General features: G+C 40.0%; 1 protein-coding gene across 2 annotated transcripts in view; it reads right to left on the bottom strand.

Annotated features, from left to right (window-relative positions):
• The window catches only part of LOC132527319 (adenylate cyclase type 10-like), a 38,422-nt gene extending 12,682 nt beyond the window's left edge, over window positions 1–25,740 (bottom strand). For both annotated transcript variants that reach the window (XM_060162842.1, XM_060162843.1), the window contains exons 1-20: window positions 25,538–25,740; window positions 24,514–24,618; window positions 21,932–21,970; window positions 21,064–21,207; window positions 20,541–20,741; window positions 16,875–17,080; window positions 16,505–16,595; window positions 16,320–16,408; window positions 15,521–15,712; window positions 14,680–14,801; window positions 10,263–10,339; window positions 9,969–10,158; window positions 9,422–9,477; window positions 8,569–8,722; window positions 8,219–8,408; window positions 6,920–7,006; window positions 4,681–4,952; window positions 4,019–4,155; window positions 3,218–3,343; window positions 742–1,011 (exon numbers count right to left, since the gene is read on the bottom strand). In XM_060162842.1, coding sequence (XP_060018825.1) covers window positions 742–1,011; window positions 3,218–3,343; window positions 4,019–4,155; window positions 4,681–4,952; window positions 6,920–7,006; window positions 8,219–8,408; window positions 8,569–8,722; window positions 9,422–9,477; window positions 9,969–10,158; window positions 10,263–10,339; window positions 14,680–14,801; window positions 15,521–15,712; window positions 16,320–16,408; window positions 16,505–16,595; window positions 16,875–17,080; window positions 20,541–20,741; window positions 21,064–21,207; window positions 21,932–21,970; window positions 24,514–24,618; window positions 25,538–25,694 — 2,905 coding nt within the window. In that variant the 5' untranslated portion in view covers window positions 25,695–25,740. The remainder of the gene's footprint in view (window positions 1–741; window positions 1,012–3,217; window positions 3,344–4,018; window positions 4,156–4,680; window positions 4,953–6,919; window positions 7,007–8,218; window positions 8,409–8,568; window positions 8,723–9,421; window positions 9,478–9,968; window positions 10,159–10,262; window positions 10,340–14,679; window positions 14,802–15,520; window positions 15,713–16,319; window positions 16,409–16,504; window positions 16,596–16,874; window positions 17,081–20,540; window positions 20,742–21,063; window positions 21,208–21,931; window positions 21,971–24,513; window positions 24,619–25,537) is intronic.
• Between the last annotated feature and the right edge of the window lie 794 nt (window positions 25,741–26,534).

Below are 26,534 nucleotides of genomic sequence, written 5' to 3'. Positions count from 1 at the left end.
TAATTCCTATTTGGTATTATGGCTTCCTTTGTATAAAAAATTTTATACCAATCTGAGAGTGATATTGACTGTATCTGGTATAAAGTACAACAGGGAAGAAATGTCTAGTGGTAGAGAACTACACTGGATAGACTTCTTAGTTTTTCCTCCTAAATTGAGCTTTTTTTACTGCAAATTATTATAAACATCAAATAACAGAAAGGCTCTGCTCAAACATAAGGTCCAAATATATTTCAAAGTCAAATTATTTGTGGATTATATATGCTTTGGGTAGCTTATGTCACAATTTTATTCTTTTTTGTGGAGAATATGAGATTGCAGCTATTTAATTTATATCTTGCTTTGTTCATATGTTTAAATATCATGTGTGTTTAACGTCCTTGTGAATTTCTAAAATTAGAAACAGTTTATCCTATTTTCTTATTATTTATCCTAAGAAGCCAATAAAAGACTACGGCAATATTTTCTGAACCAAAAATCAAAATACAAATACTTAACACATGGGGTTAACATGGAGCTAGAATTCTTGAAATTAAGACAATTCTGAAAAATACAGGCTATTCATTCACTATAACCATGGGTCTTCCATGGTTAAAATAATTAATTTCCCCCATCTCTTAGACATAAGCTTTAAGAGACTGAGGCCCATGATATATGATATTGATACTCTTTCTGAACACAGATACCCTCACCCAAAGCTCTCTATTCAGTCCTGAGAACAAGGGAGCAGCTCTGCCTCACCTGACTTTCTCTCCTCTTTGGTTTGTTCAATAATCTCGATAGAGGAAGGCATTAATATTGGCTCAGTAGGAAGCTCTTGGCTCTTGTTGCACCAGCGGAGCACATGTATATCCACAAGAGCCCTCAGTACCTGAAGTAGCTTATTTTTACCCCAGCCAGGCAGGAGGTGCTGCAGCAGATCTATGTGGAAGGAGTGACCAATGACTGCAGCACACTTAACCAGCAACTGTTCCTCTGGGCTCAGTTGATCCAGTTGGTTCACTGCTATTTCTGAAGAAAAAAAAAAATCTGTAATGAACAGGCTTTCTACTAACATAGAATACACTGTGTTAACAATCCGTTCATTCAAAAAAAAAAAAAAAAAGCGTTTGCTTTTTTGTCCATCTGTTCTCCACTCAGCCAAATCTCTTGAAAGAGCCTTATCTCCATGTCCTCTTTTGTCCCCATTCCCCATTCATTATTCAACCAACAATCAGGTTTTCAGCACAACACTGAAACTGTTCCTCATGGTCACCAAAACCTTTTGCTGGTAGATCCATTTTCTTCTTACTTTCAACTAAACATGGAGGCTGGGCTTCCTGGTCCCAGAACTCTAATTACTATAAAGATCTTAACTCCAAGCATTTTAGTAAATCTCTCCATATTCTGACCCATGTATTAAAGCAGTTGGTATTGAACCAGTAAGTCACCAAGCCCAAAATCTAGGAATAATTCTAAACTTTTCCCTCTCCCTCACAACCAACTTGTCACCCACTCATTCTCTTTCTAAATGTTCTTGAATATATTTCCTCCTAAACAATTTTAGTATAAGTAGTCATTTTCACCTGCTACCCTGTTCTGAACATCTCCAATTTCCTCTCATTCTTATCTCAATAACACATTAACTAGTGGTAGAACTGTACACCTAAAGTACAAATATAGTCATGTCAGCCCCCTTCTTAAATACTTGTATAACTTACATGGCCTTTTACCATGTAGCTTTGGCCTTTCATTTAGACCAAGGCCTTGCTGACTGGACTGTTCATTTTAGCTTATGAGTTAAATCCTTTTTCCTTCCCTGTGGACAATACTGATCTTGGGTTAACTTTCTAGCTGTTTCCTAGGATCCTTATAAAATTAGAATATCAGCTGAGTTACCAGGTAACACTGCTTATGCAAAGAGTGATCCCTGATTGGAAACTGAATTTGGACTAGGAAAACTGTGAATAAGCTACAAATACCTAGTGGTAAGCCACAGCTTTGGGGTTCCTTGAGTGTAGTAATTCTTGTAACAGGTCACAGTGCCTAGAAACTATGCCTCCAGGACTATTCTAAGAGATACCAGTTCCTTGTTGGGAAATGGGGCATCTAAGCACCCATCCATCATGGTCTCATCCCATCACATGTAAGCTATTCCTTGAGGCTCCAGAGAATAGCAGTGGGAACTGCCGTGAGGACCCCCACTGAAGAAAACCACTTGCTCCTGTACTGCTACAGTGCTGTGTTTCCTGACCTGTACGCTTCTAAGTTAGTAAAGCCAATGCCAAGTGTGGCCTATCACAGCTGTAGGAATATGAACTGTCCAGGTGGACCTTAAACCACCAGAGTGGACAGCTTATAATAGCTAACAGTCATTGACTATTAATTATATACCATGATTTATTTCATTTAATCTTCAACTACCCCCATGAGGTAGGGGCTATCATTATCCTCATCTGAGTATGAGAAGACTAAGGCTTAGATAAGTTTATCTAACGTTTCACAGCTACTAAGTGGAGGAAGCAATGGTACCCAGATTTCTCTGATGCCAGAGCCCTGGCTCTTAATTACCAATGTGTTCTGTACTGCTGTTTCACATGCGTGTCTTATATTCTCAGTAAGACCATGCTTGACTTGAAGGCATGCTTATCCATCATAACATTCCTCAAGAAGGGTTAATAAAGTACCCTGGCCACCAAACATTTGAACAGAACGTTAAAAAAACCATCCTCATCTCTAAAAAGAACACCGCCTGTCTAATTATGCCTACCCAATTCTGACGACTTTATTCTCTATCTCATCAGTCATTATAAGCTTACTTTGCACTCTTTTTATTAAACCCCTGCTATGTCCCTAATACTGTCTCTTCACCAGCACCATGGATTTTCCTAAATCTCAGCAGCATTATCTCCCTTGCTTACTGTCTCCTCCAGCACAGGGATATGCACAAAGGGAAACTCAGGTCATAGTTTTTATTAAACAACTAGAAAACTTTCCCAGGTTATCAGTCAGCCTCAAAGAGAACAGTGGGCTCACTTACATAAAACATTACTCAAGTAGCATTACAAGTCTTTAAGAACTCTTCGGGCAGTGCCAGAATTTATTTCTGGAAGGCAGATTTCTTTTTTGAAGAAATGAAGCTAGCATGATAATGAGGGATCTATACGCAATCATCCACCAAATTACTAAGTGCAATGACACCTGTAATTGATTCACTTGAGGTCTTCAAGGGACCTGCCTTTTAATAACGGTGGAAGAAGCACTGTATCCAAGTTCACATCATCCTTGACTGTGCAGACATAAAGTTCCTGGTCTTCAGAGCTGGCAGGAGAAATACTATACATTGTGGATTTCATGGCATTGGCTGTAGAGAAAGAAGACTATGACTGAGGAAAACACCATGCTCAGTGACTGTAGTTTTAAAGGCACAAAAACACATTTAGTCAAGAAACTGAAAGGATTAAGATAAATGGAGCATACACGTTTAAAGTGGTTTACCCCAGCCATCCTGCCTGTCCTCTCATTTTCTCTTAGGAACGAACATTTCCTGTACCACACGGTACCTAACATTCTCACTCTTCCTGTTTACCTTTCAATAGCCCTCTCTTCTATTACATCACAGCTCTAGGATGCCTTTCTGGATTTACACATACTTCTATCTCTTTCCTCCTCCCTTCTCCCCTCCCCCATTCAAACCCTCAAGTCATCTTTCTCATCAGTAATGTGCAATTCTCTATTAGACTGTCATGTTTATCAATCCTCTCTGATGTTTATAAATCCTATTTTCCTATCCCCGCCTCCTAGGCTGCTCAAAAAGGAACTAAAGTAGATTGACTCAATTACTTTATCTGAGGCAGGTATTTAGTGTTTTCAACACAGTTGCATATTATTTGTATAGTACACTTAGCCAGGAAGGCCGAATCTTGCTTATGATGGCAGCAGGGAAGAGGCACATGCCTAATTAGGACCAGGTGATGCCATGTTCAAGAATGAACTCCAGCAGTGGGATCAGGGTAGAACCCTGGGAAGCTCAGCTTACCTGACAGGGTCTCCCACTTGCTGTTCTCCCCCTCCTCCTTTTGGAGGTCATGAAAGAGCAATATGTTCTTAGAGAGAAGGTCCTGGCATAAGATCTCACAGTAAAGGGGGTTTCCAAAGCACCTGCGGAGAAGGTAGCTGTGGAGAGGTAAGCAGGGGATTGCTGACTAAAGATGCCCACTTGAAGAGAGCCAAGCATAAAGGTATTTCATACTGAGGAATATTTCTTCTTTTGTTAAAGTCAGTTCTTGATGATATACACTAACAGAGGGAAGCAGCAGCACAGAAATGTAAAAAAAAGTTTCTGATTGGTTTTGGCAGTAACTTTTCTCTCAACTATTTTGCTTCTGTTGATGTTAAAAGGAACTAGCATCCCCTTGCTAAAGGGTCCGGCAGAAGTTGGCCTGACCGCACATACTGGACCTATTAAGAAAGCCATCCAAGTCCTAACTGTCCTGTGAAAACCTGGGTGAAGAGCCCAGGGGAGACAGCCCTTTACTGGGTTACTAGGAGACTGTCTACTCTTAAATCCTAGTTTTGGGCCTCCTCATGGTTTCTAATGCCATACTCTCCCCCAACTCCGGTGTGAGACCTGAGCCTTCTCTTATACTATGGCACTGGCTCCTCCCTTAATGAAGTGCCCAGCTAGTCCTAGCCACTCACATCTGCAGCTCTTGGGGGATGCTCACCACCCCCAGTTCCCAACATGCCATTCTCAACAGTGAGGTCGCTGCCAACTTCGAAATGGGCACAAAGATAGCCTGAGGGCTCTGCAGGAAGTGCTGGGCCCAGCCACAAAGGGTGAAGGTAGGGGTCAATGTCATCACCATGATGATGGGCACACTGGAGAGCAAAGTTCCCAAAAACTCCCAGGAGTCTGCATCCATATACTGGGCCTCATCAATGAGGAAAATCAGTGGTGTTTCCCTCATTGCCTGGAAATAACAGTAAAGAAACAATGACAAGCTCTGATTAGAAATGAAGTCATCTGATTTTCAAATCTACCATGAATTTCCCATCAACAATTTAAATAAAATGTCAACAAAGGCTGGGATTTTCAGAGTAAAATGTATTCTTAGTCCAGGTAATATTTTACTTTATAAATATAAAACACAGCTTATATATCTAATTCCTAAAGAAATGTACTGAGTTTCTTTGAACAAGAAAATACTAACTGAAATATGAAATAAGCATCAAAATATTCTCCAAATCAAACTTGAAGCTTGCAAATATTTCATTTTAGCAAAAGATTCAAACTGTGTGGGAATTCACAGTATTTTTAAACCAGTAATTTCCAAACCAGGCTGCACATCAGAAATACCTGGGAGTGCTATAGCTAAAGCTACCAGTTATAATGCCTGCTCATGTAGACTTTAAAAAAAATGTATTCTCTTTTATCCACATTCCCTACTCCCATTCCATTCCTCACTGCCACAGGTAACCATGCCAATGTGTTTATCATATTACCTTCTGCCTGTATTATGTTCTTGTAAAATGTGCATTGCTGGTTTGTCATGTAAATTGTTTTTATGTAAATGGTACTGTATAACAGGTCTCATTATTTCTCTTTTCACTCAGGATTTAAAAAATTGGTTTATAACATTATATACTTTTTATGTGTACAATATTATATTTCAACTTCTGTATACATTACATTATACCACAAAAGGTATAGTTTCCATCCATCACCATACAGTTGACCCCCTTTACCCATTTTGCCCCATCCCCTCTGGTAACCAATACTTAGTTCTCTGTAACTATGTGTTTGTTTTTGTTTGGTTTGTTTGAATTTTTTTTTTTTGATGTGGACTATTTTTTTCTTTAAGTTTATGTTTTTGTTTTTTGGCCATGAGGCATGTGGGATCTTAGCTCCCTGACCAGGAAAACCTGTACCCCCTGCATTGGAAGGTGAAGTCTTAACCACTGGACCACCAGGGAAGTCCCTGTTTGATTATTTATTTACTAATATTCCACATATGAGTGAAATTATATGGTATTTGTCTTTCTCCATCTGATTTATTTCACTTAGCATGGTACCCTCAAGGTCCATCCATGTTGTCACAAATGGCAAGATTTCATCTTTTTTTAATCCAGCTATTCCACTACTGGATATTCATTGGAAGAATATAAAAACCCTAATTCAGGAAGATATACGCACCCTTGTGTTCACTGCAGCGTTACTTAGGAGAGCCAAGATACGGAAACAACCTAAGTGCCAGTTGATGGATGAATGGATAAAGAAGATGTGGTGTATATATATACACAATGGAATATTACTGAGCCACAAGAAAAGATAAAATATTCAGGATTGTTTTTAGATTACTCCATGTTGCTATGTTTTCATCTACTGCCTTACTTCTAACTTCTGCACTATAAACACTCCATAGTGTTCATCTATGAATTCATGCCAATACCTCCCTAACCTCCACAAACAAACGCTGCAATGAACAGACTCCCTGCAATATATATCTAGGAGTGGAAGTGCTAGGTATAGAGGATGAATGTTACTAAAATTTGACTAGTTACTTCAAGATAGCTTTCCCGAATGGCTACATCAGCATCTCCTCGTACAGATTATTGACTCTGTAATCCTAGGTTGGGGCCTGAGTATCTGTATTTTTAATAAATAGGAGGTAAAGTAGCTATCAACCTGCATCCAGAAGCTACTGTTCTAAGTTACTAAAATTTCATTAAGAAACAGGATCAGGAAGGAGCAAAGACCTTTCCTTGTATGCTGTGCTGTAGGATGGATTCAAGGTTAAAGGTAGATAGAAACAATGAAGATATCAATAAATAGGCAGGCCGAGAAATGCCCAAGTGAAGGTAAGATGTGGATAGATTGAAATGAGCATAAACCATCTCCACATATTAAGAGTTAATGGTATGTAGCAAAAGTACCCACCTTCTGCAGCACTTGAAAAAAACATGCTTTAACCTTCTTTTGTCTGGTCAGGTCATCCATGTGCGAAACTTCGAAGGATAAGGGAAACTGACCGGGAAAATTATTCATATATTATCATTCAAAATGACAATCTAATAAAAATATACAGGTTCTCAAAAGGGAACAGAAAATTATTCTATTTTGAGTGAGAATGGATTTCTACAGGATTAGGCATAGGGTTACAAATACCAATCCAACGTCAATATACAGTTCAGAGGGTGAGACTGAAAGTCCACTGGTGGTTAGAGGGAGATAGCTCCTTTCCATACTGGACTCTGGCAAACTCTTAAAGGATCATGACTAAGGAATAAAGTGACAGGTCAGAGTTAGCAATGTCACTTTGGACAACTCCAGTACCCCAGTTATTCCAAATATACCAGAATGAATGTGTGCATGAGACTTGTGAGAAAGAACTGCAATGGACATCTGCAACACTGTGCTAGGCTAAGGCACATGAGCTACGATGGACCTGAGAGCCAAAGTGAGGCTACTCCTTGACCACTTTGTCCAGGGCCCCAGGTAAGGCCTGTCTTAAGACAGGGCTATACTGAGGGACTGGACAGATTTTTGTTTTCTCTATTTTTCATTAGATACAATGCCCTGCATGCTGGGTAGATTAGGAGAAGTGATGGAGGATGGACAAATGGAGCTGTGGACCAGGGAATTCTTAGCCTACTCGCTATTGGGTACCACATAAATCCTAGACCACTGGAAGCGTCTGAGATTCAGATGCTGGTTCAAGTGACATACTCCATGACCCAGGAATAGAAAGGTAAGGTTAAAGAATAAAATGCTGCAACCAACTCAAGAACACATGCATATAATTGCTGGATATGCACATCTGGTCAATATCACAGTGACAGATTTTAGTACCTTCACATTTACGATGCAGTCTCTTATATACTACATCCTCTAAAATCCATGCAAAACCCATATAAAGTACTACTACTGTCATTTCACAGGTGAAAAAAATTGAGGCTCAGAGAGGCCAAGTGATTTGTACCAAGATATACAACTAGCAAGTTTCAGAGTCAGTCCTAGAATCCACTCTCCTCAAATAGGAGAAAGCCTGGGGTCTGGTGTCAAAGACTTTTCAAATCTCAATCCTGCCACTGCTGACTGTGTATTCTTAGGCCACATATGTATACGTATATGTATATGTATATGTGTGTGTGTGTTTTAGATTCGAAGACAATCCTGGGTCCAACTAGCCACCAAAAATATCAGTAATCCAGTTCAGAAAGCCACTGCCTTTGTTACCTTCACAAAGAAGAGGTCATTAAACAGGCAGTGAAGCGATTCCTCCACCATCCCATGGAGCTGTTTGTGGAGGCGCTCTTGCCGGTAATAGGCTGGGCACATATCAATCTCAAAGAAGATGGCCATGAGGGTCTGGATGGCATAGAAGCACTGCTTGGAATCTGCTTCCTTCAGCTTCAATGGCAACACCCTGGTAAACGTTACTATGGTCACTGGGAGTCCCCTGATCCAGAGAGGTTACTCAGTCCGCCAGCCCAAGGATGCTGAATCTAACGATACAAGAGTCTCACCAACAAGGGAAAGGAGCCCCAAGAGAAACAGACGCCAAGTCAGAAAGCAGGAGTCTTTACCTGTGCCCTTCTTTCTGGGCCAGGAAGTTTATTTCAGCCAACAGCTGACTTTTTCCACAGCCTTTTCCACCTTCATACAGAACTGCCTGGCCCTTCTTTTGTTGCAAACTTCCCTGCTGTGCCATTCGGAAGGCTTCCAGTTCTTTCTCCCGGTCTGTGAAGAGACAAGGAGAACCTAACACTCCTGTGCTTTTTAGCAGACACTTATTTATTTGAATTAATTTGTAAAGGTAATTCTCAGAACGGCTTTTTCCCCAGAATCCTTGACAGAATTCCATTATTTGATAAGCCTTCACATCTTTTTCCAGAAAATCAACTCCGGACTATAAAGAAATGTATGCTGGGCTTGGGGGCTTGCTCCAGAGCCTACATAATAACATTTAGAACAACTAGGCACCACATGGACATGGGGGCTACTACATCTTCTTAGCTTTTTGTAAAAATTTCCATTATAACAATTTAGTGTTCAAAGTCTGTCACTGCTCTGTGAAAATAATGGACTAATGGATCTAGATAAAACAAATATAAAGATAGGGAATATATAGTGTGGGTGGAACAGTCTCGGTGCTACTGTCACTATCTCAGGATGAGGAATTTGCCTCTAAAGATTTCTCTCTAAAGATGAGAACCCTTACAAAGATTCTTACTAAATGTTGGAACCTGAAATTTAAACATTCAACATGGAAAAGAAATGGCAAGTCCTCTTCAAAATTAACACACATTCACTAAGAAGGTTGCTCTCTATTTTTTAATACAAGCTTAGAAGCATTTAGTCTCAAATTTTGCTTTTTAAATCACATTTAACCATCTACAGCTGAAAACGATATGATTTAAGGTAAAAAAGAAAACTTACCTAGCAAAGAGTGATTTTTATTTCTCTCTCTGGCCAGATGTCTCTTCCCAAACATTCTGGGAAAAAGGACAAAGGGAAATGTGTTAATTAAAAATAGATTGGGATAGACAGATAATATGTTTTTAAATAGATAGAGGATTTGTCCTTATAAATAAGTACTTTCAGACAACTAAAGAGGTCCAGAGTTCAGTATCAAAGAGTTTTAAAAAAACTAAAAAATTTTGGAAGGGGAGACAAACTATTTATTGTTCCAGGCTCAGGGAAGTAAATAAATTGTGAAGTACACATAGAAAAAAGAACATCTAGACTAGTGACCTATTGCTATTCTCTTCCTGTAGGACAGAAGTTGTTCCCTGAGGAACTAGCTAAAAGCTAAACATAAAAGCTAAAGATCTCAGATATGAAACCCTCCTCTTATGTCTCTTATTCCAGCAGGCCAGTACTAGAAGCATCTTTCTTTCTAATTTCATATAATCAAGCATTCATTATTCCTATGCCCTGATTCTATAAAAGAGATGGGACTGAACTATCACATAATGACACTCACATACATCTTCTATGGCCAAGGTATTCATACATCTTCCCTGGGTTGGAGATGTTTTTCATCATTTTCTCTGGGAGTTTCTTAAAGTTGTAAGCAGGTAGCATAGATCTTAGATATGTTACCTCATCACAGGACACCAAACCTGGATAAGCAGTTATCATTCTTGCCACAAGGCTTACTTTTGGGCCAATAACTGTATCAGGGAGACAGAGAAGAAAAGGATGGAGAATTTTTAGATCACCTCCTTTACCATCACCCCCTAAGTCACAGAGCGAACAGTCCAATGTCCTATTCTACCTGCATATTCGTGTCTTGCTACTGCCCCAACCATGCCACAGAATACTGGTCCACTGGTGATACTGATGGAAACAAGCCTGGGGATCAGAAAAGCAACAGTGGGTAAATATGCACTCAGAAGCCACCAAGTCCAGCACTAGATCTGCCACTCCCTAGATCCAGAAGTCTAGTTTTAGAGCTCAGAATGCAAAAGGCCAGAGGCTGCTGTCAGTTTGCATCACATGGTGGGTACAAAGTACTGAATATTAGGGAAATAGTCAAAAGGAACAAAATGGTCCCCCTACTCTAGGAATTTTAGTTGAGGAGCTATTATTAGTAAAAACACCTTATATCTGTCAGATACTCTTTATGTGCTTTTTGAAGTATTTTCAAATTCATTACCTCATCTGATTCTCTGAGGGATAATTAACAACAAACATGTGAGGTACGTAGGGCAAATATTTAAAACCCATTTAACAACAACAAAAAAAAACTGAAGGAGTTAATTAACTTTCCCAGAGTTATACAAGAGTTAATATTAGTGCCAGAATGAGAATCCAGGCCTCCTGACTCCCAGACCAATGTTATTTCCACCACACCATGCTGCTTCACATGAAACCCCAAAATGCAAAGTAGATCAACAGATCTATACAGGGTTAATGGATCAAATAATGCCAGAGTGTGAGAGTAAAGGAATACTCAGAATGTCAGGCTGCTGATGGAAGGCTTGCTGAAGCAAATTAGTCTTTGAAATAAATTTTTTAAAAGGAGTAATATTTTTTCATTCATCCATTCACACATGCATACATTCACTCACTTAATAAGCTCTGAGAAGCATGTACAGTACCAAGTACTGGGCTAGATGTTTATAATACCCTGTCCTGGAGAAGTTCAGTCTGGGCTGGTGGTGGAGATTGAGGGAGGAGAAGAGATATATTCATAAGTTAGCAAGAAAATACTACATATTAGAGATCAATACAGCAATTAACAGAGCAAAGAAAGGGATGCATTAACTGATACTGGAGATTAGAAATAAAGTATTCATAAAGGAGAGGACATATGATCAGACCTTGAAACCTGGAGTACTGCCAAAGTGAGGCAACAGCATTTTGTCCAGTGGGAAAAGGCACAGGCTTTAGCAATCCTGGTGTATTTGTGCAGAACTAAGTAGTTTAAGATGGCTAGAACACAGAAGGTGTTTGAAATAGGAAGAGGCGGAAGGAAAAGTGGTCCTACCTAGGCCATGGATGGAAAAGCACTAGAAATATAAATTATTTTTAAAAAGGGCATATACTATTCCAGGTGAGGCAAAGGCTCAAAGGTGGCAATGAACAATTCATGCATAACAGAATAAGCAGATTTACTTGACTGACGTGAAAATTTCATGTGACAGGTAACAAGATATACATCTGGAGAGAGAAGGTGCAATGAAGCATAATTAATTTCAAGTTAAATTTACAAATGAACGACTTTCAGTTGTTCACGGAGAGCACAAAAAGTGGCAACAATCCTAACACTGACGTCTCCCAGACCATCCAAATTTTCCTGTCTTCCTCTAAGGACAGGATTGAGGACTCTTATATTCACTCACTGGGCCCACTGCCCAGGGTGAATCAGAGACACTCAAGACAAGAACTAGGCAGTTGGTCCTGCTGCCACCCCAAGAATGACTGAAAATCTGCTAATGTTTCACAATGTTTCCTTGTCTAAAATACTCTTCCCCACTTTCTCCACCTGCTGAGCGCCTTTCCTTCACAACTGGCTAAAAAATCATCTCTATAGTCAAGACTTCTCTAGTAACTCTGGGGAGAACTATTTCTTCCCATAGCACTTTTTTGTAGCTCCTATGGCGTTTTATTCCTACATTTAAGTTTCACTGTATTAAAATTAGTTGTTTACAGAGCTGAGGAGGTAGTGTCTTATTTCTCTTTATGTCCACCACACCTAGCACAGTGCCTGGCTTGAGGCTTATTCAATGAATGCTTGTTGAATGAATGCATTTATGCATGCCAGAAACTCAGCTGTTAGCAAGACTAAGATAATGAAACAAGTAATACTTTTTTCCACTTGGTTATTTCTTATTTCTTTCTGTTGTACTTTATAATTCCCCCTTGCTCTTCCTGGTGGTCCATGTTCTATCCTTTCCAAAAAATATTTTAAAAAGGGTTCTTCATTGAGGAAATATATATTATTTACTCATATATGTAAAGTATTTCTGGTGCTGCCAAACTGTTATGATGAGATATGGAGACTGCACTCCCTGGGTCTCAAAAATATCCTGGAGAAATAGTCACAAACCAGAAAAGCCTGATCAATCACTGGACACAGGGAATCATCTTTCTTCTGTGAATGAACTGAAAACTGAAGGTTATTTCCTAGACTAGAAAGAGGAACTTAGAAGATGACCCAAGGTGAACAGGGTCATTGAGAAAGGAGACATGGATGTGGTTTTGGGTCTGGGTGAGGCTGATGCAACAGTATCTGCTACCGACGCCACACAGGCACCTCTGAGACTCTGTCTCTAAACTTGAATTACAGGTGAAGAAGGCAAGCTTCAGCATCTGGTTAGTGCAGCATTTCCCAAAATATGCTCCTTAGAACATTCATTCTTCTGGGTGTTTACAGGTCTTGGTGTTTGGTGATCAAGTAAATTTGGGAAATGTTGAATAAAACCAAATATAACAAATTTCTTTACTGTAAGACTGCTCAGAAACTTTGATGTTAATGTATATTGTGAATCTTTAAGAAGGAAATATAGTTGCATCAATTCCCAAACATATTTGGCCATGAAAATATTTTTTTCAGGATTTTTTAAGGGACTAATGTTCTACCAAACACACTTCGGGAAATTACTAAATTAGTCATTATCTTCAAGGAAAAAAACACTGACCTGGAAACTAGCTTTTAGGATCTAACACTGTCAAACTATTTGGCTTTCCAACGTAACCTCTGGATCTTACTTTCCTTAGGTTAAGGAGGCCAAATGAGATGAACTCTTAAGATCCTATCTAGTGCCTAACATCTACTATATTCTCAACTAAAAAAGACCAAGTTATGGTCTAAGAGTCACAGAAGGCATCCTTAAAGGCACTGTAAGATAGCCTCTAATGACCAAGAAATGACTATCTTATTCAGGAGTAAGGGCTAACAGCAGGAGTCTTGAAGACCAGAGGTCAAGGCAAAATTTGAAAACAGAATAGACCAGCACTGAAAGGAATGGCTTAGCCACACTCACACTGGAGATACGACTGGAAAGTAGGCTGTAGGAGTATCTGCAGATCTCACTGAGCCTGAAAGAAGTGCCACCACGTATCTGCTTTGGACTAAGAGTTTGAGTATCTATGAAGCAACTGTAGCATCTTTATTATCTATAAAATAAGGAGTTGGATCAGATAATCTCTAAGTTCCTTTTCAGTACTAATGTCCTATGAGTATGCCTCTACAATGGTATCACAATAGTAATATATGCTATCCCTTTTGGGGAATATTTGTATTTTAAAAGAGGCAGCTGTGAGGTAATGAAAATAACACAGGATTTGAGGACAGAAGTTCTGGGTTTCATTACCAGCTTTGCTACATGCTACTAACTACTCTCCTGTGGTCTTAGTTTCCTCATGTGTAACAGATACAAATAACTGTTCACACTGGTAGCATATACTAAAGTATTTTAAAAATGTTAAAGCATTATGTAAATATGTGATATAATTTGTATTCATCTTGAATAAGTATGGCAAGCAAACAAATCTTTGACTCAGTGTTGACATGAGGAATGAGCATTTTTCAAATCTGTTCATGTACATGCTTTCCTCATAGCTTTCTAGTGAAAAAAGAAAAAAGGGCATTTGAAAAATTCCAACCAAATCATGTCATAGTTGCACTACAGAAAATGGAATTTTCTATAACTTCATTAGGGCTAGGCTTTTGTAGGTGGGAGGGTGGGGTGAATATGGAGGCAGGAGATCAGTTCAGTGTGAATTCCAAAAAAATCAACAGGACTGGGAAAGACCAAGAGTGAAAGCCAAGGGGAGCACTAACCAGCTGTGGTCCCTTCCTATCTAGGCAACTGTCCCACAACATCTCTTCCCACGCCTACCCTCCCCATAGACAGGCAGCCGTCTCTTCACATACAGATGTATTATGTGCATATTAATTTATATGTTTGCTTGTTGCTTGAATCTTGCTATGCGTATTCTATACTTCCCCCTCTCCCACCCCACTGGACAGAAACTTATATCCATTTCCCCTGGGTATCTAGTACATAGTTCTGTACCTAGTAATTTCTTAATATATCTTGTTTTCTGACTTCCCTCAGCATGTTCCCACCCCTACAGGCAGACTCTGGACACCCTCAACCCCTGCTACTTGTTACTGCTTCCTACCCTGCCTGAAAAGCCCCCTGGGCCTGAGAAGCTCCTCTCTGCCCCACCTTCCTCCTCACTTGGTCTCAGCAAGATTCTCCCAGCAGAAGCTGAATATGCTGAAGGAGCTCTCCAGGGCATGTGCACACTCATCTGGCTTCTTATCCCCAGGAAGGCCGAAAACACAGAGGAACATGCAGCTCTGAGATAGGTGACAAAGAAAGAAAAGGGAAATTGACCTGGGAAAGAAATATGGCTCGCCTCAACTGAACCAACTTCCCTAAATGAAGCCAGACCCCTTCCTGGCTGGTTTTCTATTAGGAATGGAGGATTCTATAAGATTCATGAAATGGACGTTCTAGGCCACATCAACATGGACATTTTAAAAAAAAGAAAAAAAATCTTGATTTAACTATTTAAAGAACTGAAATCTAAAACATAAGAAAAATCGATGTTAAGAACTTTTCAAAAATTCAATTTCTAGTGTCTACCTTCAGCTAAGTCCATCTGCCTATATTTTGTTTACCTATAATGTCAAGTATGATACTGCTCTTTTTCAAGCTCCTAAATTACCTCAGAAGGATCTGATTATACTTACTTTACTAATAGAGCCAGAAAAACATTCTTCATGCTTTCATAAGGATTTTTCAACAAGAGAATAAAAAAGATATGGAGGATAACACTCAGTTACCCTGAAAATTAAACTACCTAGAACATCCCGTTCCTTAAATATTATTACTTGAAGTTTTAATGTAACATAGCTTATTACAAAATAAGAAGCAGAGAGTCTGACTTATGCCTGTGTTATGTGAGAGATAACATAAGACGTTATAATAATAACATAAGACTATTATAATTGTCTTAAGACTATTATTCCTCACTCACCTTTAATGTTGATATGTCAAGTTCCCTTGTACTTACTGTCTCAGACATAAAGATCCGGCTCAGCTGGCCACCCCCTTTCTCTATCACTGTGGAGATGTATAAGGCAGCCTCCTGGATAAGATGACACAAATGCAACATCCATGCTGTCTTGTGGAATTCTAGGCTGACCAAAACCATAGTCACAGTACGGAATTCGGATATATACTCCATAGGTTGGCCTTCATCAATCTACAAAGACACAGTGAGTTACCTTGACTGTAACTTCAACTTTTAGTACCATGTTTAGGCATTTAAATTCTATATTCCATGGTAAATATGAGAAAATGACTTATAGATGCCAGACAAAAAACTTAAAATTCAGGTTCAAGAGGTATAGAAGATATACAACCAGTGCACTTGGAGTTAAAATCGTTTGACTTTAAACCTAATTCACTGATGAAATTTGCCAAGCTTTTCTATTTCCTCTCTAAGACACAGTTTGATATGTCCAGTTCTATTAGTCATTATATCACTTACTAAGGGATTCACATATAAACAATCAGTCAACACTTAATTACCAAGCACATACTCTATACCCTGTTTACAGTGTACTAGTTTCTAGAGGGACAAACAAACAAAAATCAAATATGGTTTCTATTTTCTAGGACTGAGAAATCTAAACTTATAGGACATGTCATCACAGTAACTGGTGCAGATGGGAAAATCTGCTGGTATTACAATGGGAAGCGGGAGATGAACTGGATCAATCAAATGGTTGTCACATTTGTACATGTACACTTGTTTACACAAACACACACACAGTCTACACACAATGACTCAAGAGCTAGGAAATAACCTTCTTCAAAAGGTTTTTCATTATGTGCTTCCGCAGGGTTTGCTCAAGTGCAGAGTCTGGATCCAACTCCAGGGCAGCTCTTAGAATGTCTGAGAGAAGGAAAGCAAACAAAATGTCTCCAGCCATGTGGAAAATTAATCTTTGAAATTTTGGGCATGGGTATAATAAAGGACAAAATAACTTACCAGCACTTGTCCGGTAATGTGGCAGGTAATCGAGGCACTTGTAAAAATGCTCATCAAAATCAAATGGGTCAATGATCCGCATATCTCTTAACTATAGAAAGGAAACTGCTCAATTCTATGCCCACCCACCAACTGGATTACCTTTGGTTCCTTAATAGAGGGGCTAAGGATGCCATCTCCCTTGTTTATCACTTATCTTTTCAGCCTTACTATTCTGCCTCGTCTGTCCTCCTGGGAGAAGATCCCTCACCTCCCTCCAAAATAAAGTTCCAGTGGTTGGTCTGGTCTGGTGTTGAGCACCACCAGAGCACTGCCCTATGCAGTAGGAAGGCCTTTTCAGGACGTTCAATGGATGTGACCAACCTCCTACCTTCACAGCTTCATCCTCCCTCATGATTTCCACTTCAAACATGTACTGCTCACAGAGCTTCCAGCAGTTCCAGGACAAGACAATCTCATTTGCCTGAGCCAACCGCTGAGCTAACTGGACACCATCTACATCACGCCCGATCACCAAGAGGTACTGTCGCTGCTCGTCTCCAACAATAACCTGGGAAATCCGACCTGCAGACAGACCTATCCAGAGAAAAGGAGACAAGTGGTGAATAGACAAACTCAGCTGGAAAACTACGCAAAGGTTGGGGTCTGGAATCCTCACACTGCTTTATGCATCACGCCGTATCTCGTTATTACCGACAGTTGCAGAAATATTAGGTGAGCTCCCCCTCAAAAAGAATACCTTGCCCCAGATTTCCTTCTGTCTTAAACACACCTAGAGACAGACATTCAGACAAGCCTGAGTTGTATGAGGGAAGAAACTCTTGGATCCTAGGCATCCAAGAGTTTTGTCTCTAAATTGCTCTTCTAATGGACAGCTAGGTCCTGATGGCAGAGACCAAATGATTATGCTCAGAAGCTGCTGCCACCATGACCACACCAGCTCTCCTCACATGTAACCAGGGCTCAGTGAGTAGACAATCAGTACTTTACCACACACGGGCTTCGCCATACCCTTTATTTCTGCCTCCTGTTTTTCTTGTCCTGGGGGATTTCTTACTGCTAATAACAGCTGAAAAATGGGTTTGCTTGCCAGGGAAGAAATTACTATAACCAGGAGAAGTATGCCCTTAGGTAAGTCACCCAATCCACACTAAAAAGAAGGGAAAAAGCAGTTTTAAAAGAATGGCAGAGACATATACTTTTGGCCAATGTGCAGCAACAGGCAGTGAATTTACTTTAATGCCTGGAACAACCAAGGAACTGGAAAAATACACGAAACAACAGAAACAACAGTTTTCAAGATATTGGACATTAGGTAATTAAGGGCAGTATGCTTGAGAGATGAGAAACAAGGCAAACCCTCTGATACCCCAGCTCACCGCCTAGAGAGAGTTTCCAGTACACATCTCAGGGAGGGCGAGCCCAGGTGCAGCCCGGAGGACTCCCTGAGTTGAGGAGACAGAGGTAGGAGTCTGAGAAGGCCAAGCTAGCTAGAGCTCACAGGGCACTGTGAGTGCTGGAGAGGAGAGTGTGTAGAGAGAAAACGGCACAGAACTCCAGAGAACTGAGTCCCCCTCAGGTCTTTAAGTGCATCAGTGTGAGGAAACAACCTGAGGCTAGGGAAAGAGCCCCCGGAAAAGATTAGAGGGAACAATCTTAGTATCACACAGGGCTGGGAATAGTTCCCATTTCCACTAGCCAGAGTATTAAACTTCATACTTCACAGGACATTAGGTACAGTACTCGAAGTGGTCTGCCTCAACAATGGGGCAAAACTAGCTCTGGACTAAACACTGCTCTGGTCCTATCCAACAAAATTTGAAAGCAAAACCTATTAAGCTAACCACATCTCAGAACTAAGTTCAAGAATATTTACAGAAATATTCAAAAATCCAGCACTCAACAAGGTTAAATTCACACCTGGCACCCGCCAGAAATTACCAGGTATGCCAAGAAAAAGGAAAATATACCCACAATGAGAAGAAAAATCAATCAATCAAGCCCAATGTAGAATAACATAGACGAAAGAATTAGCAGACAGGACATTAAAAGTTATAACTATATTCCATATATTCAAGAACTAGAGAGATACTAAACAAGTAGGGACATGGAGGATATGGTATCTTCATATGGATGAAAACCACAAGGCCTGAGATGAAAAATACACTACAAAAATACACAAGAAAATATATTAGATCAAAGGCAAATTAGACTTTTCAAAATAAAAGATCTGTAATCTTTAAAACATAGCCAACAGAAACCATCCGAAATGAAACACAGGGAGAAAAAAGATAGAAAAACAATGAACACAGCATCAGTGAGTTGTGGGACAATTTCAAGCAGCTTAATATGTGTGTAACTACACAGAGGAGGAGGAAGAGAGAAAAAATTATTTGAAGAAATAATGGCAGAACATTATCTAAATTTTATAAAAACTAGAAACCTAGAGATCCAAGAATCTCAATGAGTCCCAAGTAGAAGAAAAATGAAGAAAACTGTACCAAGGTACATCACAATCCGATTACCTAAAACCAGTGATAAAGAAAAAATCAAAAAGCAGCTGGGGTGGAAGGGGAGAGACATTATATACAAAGAAACAAAAATATAGATGAAAGCAGATTTCCTGTTGGACATACTGCAGGCTAGAAGACAGCAGAACAACAGCTTTCATGTAAGAGGAAAAAATTCCTGTCAATCTAGAATTCTATACCCAGGGAAAATACCTTTCAAAACCAGAGGTGAAATAAAGGTTTTTTTCAGACACACAAAAGCTAAACTAACCCATCTCCTGCAAACCCACACTATGAGAAACGTCAAAGGAAGTTCTACAAACAGACAATAATAAATGTTGACTAGGACATGGAGAAAGTGGGACCTTTACACACTGCTGGTGGAAATGTAAAATGGTACAACCACTTTGGAAAAAAGATAAGCAATTTCTCAAAAAGTTAAACATGCATCTACCGTTATGACTCAGACCTTTCACTCCTAGGTATTTAACCAAGAGAAATAAATGCATAAGTCTACACAAAGACTTGTATACAGATGTTCATAGCAGCCTTATTTGTAATAGCCAAAAATTGACAATAATCCTATTGTAGATCAAAAAGTGTACAAATAACCCTAGTCAGAGAACTAAGATCCCGCAAGCTGGCCAAAAAAAAAAGCAATGATAGAAAGATCTGTGGTTGCTTGGGGATGGGGAGGGGAGTAGTGGGATGGAGAGTTTATAAAGGGGCACAGGAAACTTTAGTGAGTGTTGAATATGTTCGTTATCTTGATTGTGGTGATGGTTTCAAAAGTATATAAATATGTCTATGTACAGTATCAATTATGAATTACCTATCAATAAAACAAAAACCAGAACAAAAAAAAGATGGTAGGATAGGAGAGATGCCATATAACTCACAATATGATTCTTCACTTCTGTTCCTCAAAATACAAATGAATAGCTAGAGCCAACTTTTGCCCTAACTTCAGAAACCCCTTGAGGTTTCTGGACTCCTGTGAAGCAGTTTTTCGTATAGAGCTTCGCCTTCAATCCTGGCCCTGTTGAAACTATGGCCTCTGTGTACAGTTTTTAAATTTCTATGGCATTATATTTTTGATAATGTAATACAGTAACATAATTAAAAAACCAAACTATATAAAGGATATACATTGAAAAGTCTTGATTCCACCTATATACCTATCTACACTATTTTCCCCCAACAGGTAACTTTTATTAGTTTCTTACATATCTTTCCAGTGTTTCTTTATACAAATATAAACAAATAAGAAAAATTCTTATTTTTCCTCCTTACTCAAAAGGTAGCATACTAAACACAGTGCTCTGCATCTTGGTTTTTCTCATCTATATTTTGGAGATATTGCTATATCAAAACAACTTTTTGTAAAGTGGCAGAGAATCTCATTGGGTAGACCTATTATTGTTTATTTAACCAGTCTCCTACAGATAATTTTCAACCTTTTATCACAATCTATATTGCAATCAATAGTCTTATACATATGATATTTTATAAATACTCAGGTATACCTATAGAATAAACGTTGGGGCTGAAGGATAAATGTTGATTGCTGGGTTGAAGAAAAAATGCATTTGTAATCTCGGTAGAGATTACTGAATCACCCTCCAGGGAAGTTGTACCACTGTTGACTCCCACCAGCACTGTGTGAGAAGGCTTATTCCTCACAACCTTATCAACAGTGTGTTCAGCATCTGAATTTTTCCATAGCTCTAGGTAAGAAATGATCTCAATTGGTACTTTCAATTGGCATTTTTCTTATTATGAAGTTGACCAGTTTTTCCCAAGTTACAAGGGATGATTTCTTTGTTTATGTGTTATTTATTCATGTTCTTTGCTCACTTTTCTGTTAGAATGTTAGTCTTTTCTTGATTTCTAGGTGTTTTTTCTATGTTAGGAAAATTCACCTGTTGTCTATGTGATATAAGTTGCAAATATTTTTTTCCAGGTTGTCATTTATCTTTTGAATTGTTTATACTGTTTTGTTTTGTTTTGTTTTGTTTTCCAACTGATCACTCTTTTGGTAGCTAATACCTATCTTTAGCTGCAGGTCCTGGCCTTCTCTGGTATGGTAGATCCCAAATTTCTCCTGTATCTCCAGACTGCATTTTGCCACCAGGGTAATGATGTCACTCAGTTGATCCTGTTCCACTGTCCAGAGTGCCAGGAGCACATTCCCTGTAGAGACACAAGATAGGCTGACAGAGATCAAACATCTGGATTCACTTGCCAGAGCAAAGCCCCCAATAATGCAGAAGATATCATGCAAGGTGTCAGACAAGGTTTCTTGGCCCTATACATCATACTAGGTTAAAATACGGCCTTAGATCCTTAAAACTATTCAGCATATAAAAACATGACTAAGTAGAAGCTGAAATGTTCCTAAAACCTAGGGCTATTTTTGGTACTCTTCTCTCCATCAGTATACTAACAGATCTAAGAGGTTCACAAAGTGTAGGTTTACATTCAAGTTGAATTTTAAGATTTTAAGTGGTTTGTTTAAGTTTAAATGAAAAGACAGGCCAACTCTATGGCATATAGCTGTTAATAATCCTAAGAGTTTTCCAGATAGGAAACAAGCTAGACTTCTTCGCTACTTAGCTTCTGCTATTAATGACCAAGTTTCTCATTAGTTTTCTCATGAATGCTTTATAGGCACTTATTTTCCTGTCATTCAATGTGAACAAAATGTAACGTATGTGGGAGCTTAATATGGACAAGGCTTTTCCATTAGACTGGGAGATCATGTGAGGCAGAGACTGTGTCTTCCTCATCTTTGTTTCCCCAGGGCCCAGCACATACTAAATAATCAAACAATGCTGAATAAACAAACATGCCAAATTCCACCTATAGGCTTCCTTGCTTACAGTGCTTTAAATATTCAGGAAAAAAAGAAAAATACCTGTGATATTTAGGATATCCCCTCCAAAACAGAGCACATCTGAAATCAAGTAAGGGAGAGAGAGGAAAATGAGTCGAAATCAGAGACATGCCAGATCATGGCAGAATAATATATGATGAAAAGAATGGCCTACAGAGTTTTTCCTCATATCTTTTCTGGTCAATTTATTCACTCCAAGGCTTAGACTCCTTCTTCCTTTCCCCTAGCTTCTCCTCAAATCTGTCTGTTCCTTTATCCATCTTCTCTAAAATGGAAGAGAAGTCCTCCTGTTATCTTCAAAGCCATCCCCCTATTGGTGCTCTGCATCTTAGTCCCTCTCACCCTCCCAAGAACTTCACTCCTTTCCTTATCTTCTCTCTACTCCATCATTCCCATTAATATCTTTTTTCTAAAAAAAGAAAACAAAACACATCAAAATTAACCCACCTAGTCTTGACTCTGCCTTCTTCTCTAGTTACTAGCTCAATTTTTGTTACATTCCCAGCAAAACAATTCTCAAAAGAGCTGGCGATATACAAGTTTCTCCTCCTATCAAATTCATGCTTATTTTTTTTCCTCTACCATTCTCTTCTCAGTTTATTCCAATCTGACTTCCATTTCCACCACTTCACTAAAATGATCAAAATCAACACAGCATTCATTTTGCTAAATTCAGTATTTTTCAGACATCACTATTTTTGACACTTTTCATTTTCAACCCAGCTAGAATGGCCCTCTTCTTCTAGAGACACTATCTCCCCTTTGGCTTCAGGAATACCACAGAATCCTACCTGACTGGCTGCTTTATAGTCTCTTTTGTAGGTTCTTTCTTCCTAATCTTCCCCTGGAGTTCCTCAGTCTTAGGTTCTTTTTCTTCATTTACACTCTCTCCACGTGGACTCAATCAGTTCTTTAAGTAACCTCTTTATGCCATCAATTCACTTTTCATCTCTAACAGATCTATTCTCTGAGCTCCAGGCTCAATCATACCCACTAACTTCATTTCTCCAGTTGACTGACTTATTAACATCTTAAACTCAATATACTTAAAACAGAACCCTTGATTTTCTCTCAAAGCCATCTTTCCCATCTTGATAAGTGACATCACCATAAATTCAGTTATGAAAGGCAAAAAACTTGAGGGTCCCTTTCCTCACCACTTCCCACTGAAATCCAACACATTAGAAAATCCTGTCTGCTGAACTGCAAAATATATTTCAAATCAATTCATCTCTACATAGCTCCCTTCATAGCATGTATCTAGACCAATGGTTTCAACTTTTACTGCACACTGAAATCACCTATGAAACTTTAAACATCCTTATTCCTGGGGGAAACCCAAGACATTCTGATTTAACTGGGGTGAAGCCTAGACCTCAGGATTTTTAAAAGCTTCCTGAGTGGTTATCTAATGTCCTGCCAAGGTTGAGAATCACTAACCTAGATGAAATTTCCATCATCTCTCCACAGCTGCTCCAAATGCCTCTTCCAGCTTTCATTCTTACCACCTACCCTCCATCAGATCACAATAATACAATCTCCATGAGGGCAGACACTGTGTCTTTCTTATTTTTCCATGTATTTCTAGTACCCAGCAACTCCTGGTGTTATCATACACATGATTATGTATCATACACACATGATACATAATTTCTATTTCTTTCATCTAAACTTGATCAATTGAAAGACTTTTTATTTTTAAATTAAAAAAAAGTTTTGGCAGTGCCGTTTGGCTTACAGGATCTTAGTTTGAACCCTGGCCCAGGGATTAAACCCCGGCCCCGGCATTGGAAGCGCAGAGTCCTAACCACAGGAACGTCAGGGAATTCCCAAAATATTTTTTATACTTGTTCCTCAGGGGTAAGGGGTGAGTCACATAGCCACTTTATGTGGCTAAAGAAGATGCCACAAAGTAATCATTCTGGTGAATCTCAGAATGATGGACATAACTCAACAGGATACTGTCAGTACATGAAGGGAATGTTATATTAGTACTAAAGGGTATAGGGCCAGAGTAATTTCTGTTAGGTAGACCTAACTAGACTGAAAACTCCTCGAAGAATGGGTTTTTGCACTCCCTGCACCTATTACACTGTTATGTCACAGAGTAGGTACTCAAAACATGTTTACTGTACAAATGAAAAAGTTTTTTTTTTCTCCTCAGATTAGGCAAATATCCACAGCTTAGTATTGATACATGGCAGAAAATAAAACTCAGTCCTACTTCACAGGATCAAAATGCAGTAATACAATGGGAAGGTGTTCTGTAAATTATATCTGATATACACACGAGGCACATTATATTACTGTTAGAAGACACAACCTGAGGAATACTTTATTTTGAAATAAAACACAAACATGCAAAGTAAAAATCAGCATTTTCCCCCTTTCTGAACACCGAGTCAACAGGATGTGCGACTGCGTAGAATGGCAGATACAGGCAAAGATCTAGCTCGTCAGAGGCAACCTGAAGAAATAAAGGATGAGTGACACTAAAGGGATGTCACTTTAGTATGTTTTAAAGTGCCCCCGAGCCCCCTTCTGCTACAAACCCTCAAGAGCCCATCACCACACCTCCTTGCTCCCCTACAACGGTCACTCACGCTCCACGATGTCACTAATGTAATAACTGAAGATGTGGGCCAATGTGTCCATGTCACGTTCCGACTTGCAGCTCAGGCTGAACCTGTCCATTAATGCTGTAAACCCTGACCAACAAAGAAAAAATTACTATGTTAGCTGCAAATCCTAAACTTTTAGGCTCTATTCCCTCCACACATCAGGCCAGTGGAACAGAAGCAGATCTCTTCAAGATGAGTAATTTCATTATCCTTTAACGTGGTGTTACTTAGCAAGTACTCAGGGCCAGGCTGGCTGCTGCTGCCTCTGGGAGTCCAGAGGGCTACCTTCCCCATGTTTCTAGAAGCTGCAGATGGTGAAGATTCACCCACAAGTGCCCTTTTCATTGGAATCCAGCTACTACTGCTTTCCCATCATACTCTCTTAAGGCTCCCTGGCCAAGGGAACCTGTAGGGTTCCCCTCTCCCCACCCACGTGAGGGATAGAGAAACCACTGACAAGGAGAATGGATGAAAGCTTTGTGGAGAACTCATATGGTGAGCTCCTCCGAGGACAGGCACCCGAATCACTCATCTTCATATCCGTGACAAACTCCACAAATACCTGTTAAAGGAACGACTCTCAAAGTAGCTGCTAGGTCTCAACTCCTAGAACAATGGCGGGCACCTACTTATGGGCCCAAAGAAGGAAATAACTAAACAAAATCATTGGATGAAGCAGAATGCTTATTGGAAAATGCTCGGGACTGGGGAAAAACTTGGGTCCAAAGCCTGACATATGGCCCCGAAAAAGCCCTTTCCCCTTTCTGAGTCTCAATTTCATCATCGCTGAAGTGAACTCCAGGGCTACGACAGGTCGTCCGAAAAGGCGTCCTCCTGCTCGGAAAATGACCCTCAGGTTCCGGCGGCGGCGGCGAAAGTGCAATGAAACCTTGCCTTTAGCTCGCCCCGGGGCCAGGCCCGTAACCACCGCGGACTCTACCAGCTGTGGCCCAACGGCCGCCCCTCCGGCAGGTCGGGAGAGCGACGCACCTCCCCTCGCCCTCACCCGTCACGTGGACGCCAAGGAGGACGCCCTGGGCCGTGGCAAGCTCGTGTTCCGATCCCCGGGGCTTTCTGAAGACCAGCAGGTCTGGAAGCAGCGCCGCCAGCCGGGCCTCTACTGGCCACAGAGGCGGCGTCGCCACCCCCTTACCCGTCGCCATAGCGGCGACGGCAGCGGCGAAATTTTTCGCCGAACGACCTGTAACTGCGATTCTTCGCGTAGTAGCCAATCCGCAACGACGGCCCTGACGGGTCCCTCCCGCCAACCAATCAGTGCGGGCTTCCTTGGGGCCCCGCCCACCTGTTTTCAAAGCTTTTGCGCTTGCTCTGGATTCCGGGGGCGGAGGGGCGGAAGGAGGGCAGGGCGGCGGGTTCGAAGGAGCAAAGCCTGACGTTTTAAAATCTCTTTCAAACGTGAAGCTGCTTTTACGATAAAACTGATTACCTGGGATAAATATCAATAGGGTGGTCTTTTCCTCGTATTATTTTCTAAGGACAAGTTCCATTGGCATCTGACTAAAGCAAACTCAGGATGGTTTTTAAATTTAACACCGTTAGACTAAGGCCGTTTAACACAGGAAGTCTTTTTCCTTGTTAGGGAACTTATTCCACTTCTGTTGTCTGCCAGGACAGGTCATTTGGTCTCACGGGAGTACTCCCCCTGCGCGCTTTTTTTCACACTTCGTGTGGTAATGGCCCATTTGAGGCTGCCGGTCTGTGGCTCAGATTGGTGAACACAAAGCAATAAAAGGACGAGCGTGTTGTGGATTTTTAACAATCAGAAATGCATCTATGTTTTTCTGCATAAATAAATCTAAAAATTACATCTTTACTATTCTTAGTTCTACAATATATCATATAACAATGCTGTTTTGTTGGTAACTGAAGGGCTAATTTTACTCATGGAATTAATTCATCGTGTTTTCATGAACACTTACAGTGGGAAGACCAAATGTATGATCAGTCCACAGGCGACAGAAAATATTTCCTCAGTAGGGTGG

The sequence above is a fragment of the Lagenorhynchus albirostris genome, chromosome 10, assembly GCF_949774975.1.
Source record: "Lagenorhynchus albirostris chromosome 10, mLagAlb1.1, whole genome shotgun sequence".
NCBI classification, from domain to species: Eukaryota; Metazoa; Chordata; class Mammalia; order Artiodactyla; family Delphinidae; genus Lagenorhynchus; species Lagenorhynchus albirostris.
Note: the sequence above shows the minus strand (reverse complement) of the source record. Positions and strands in the feature narration are given on the sequence as shown.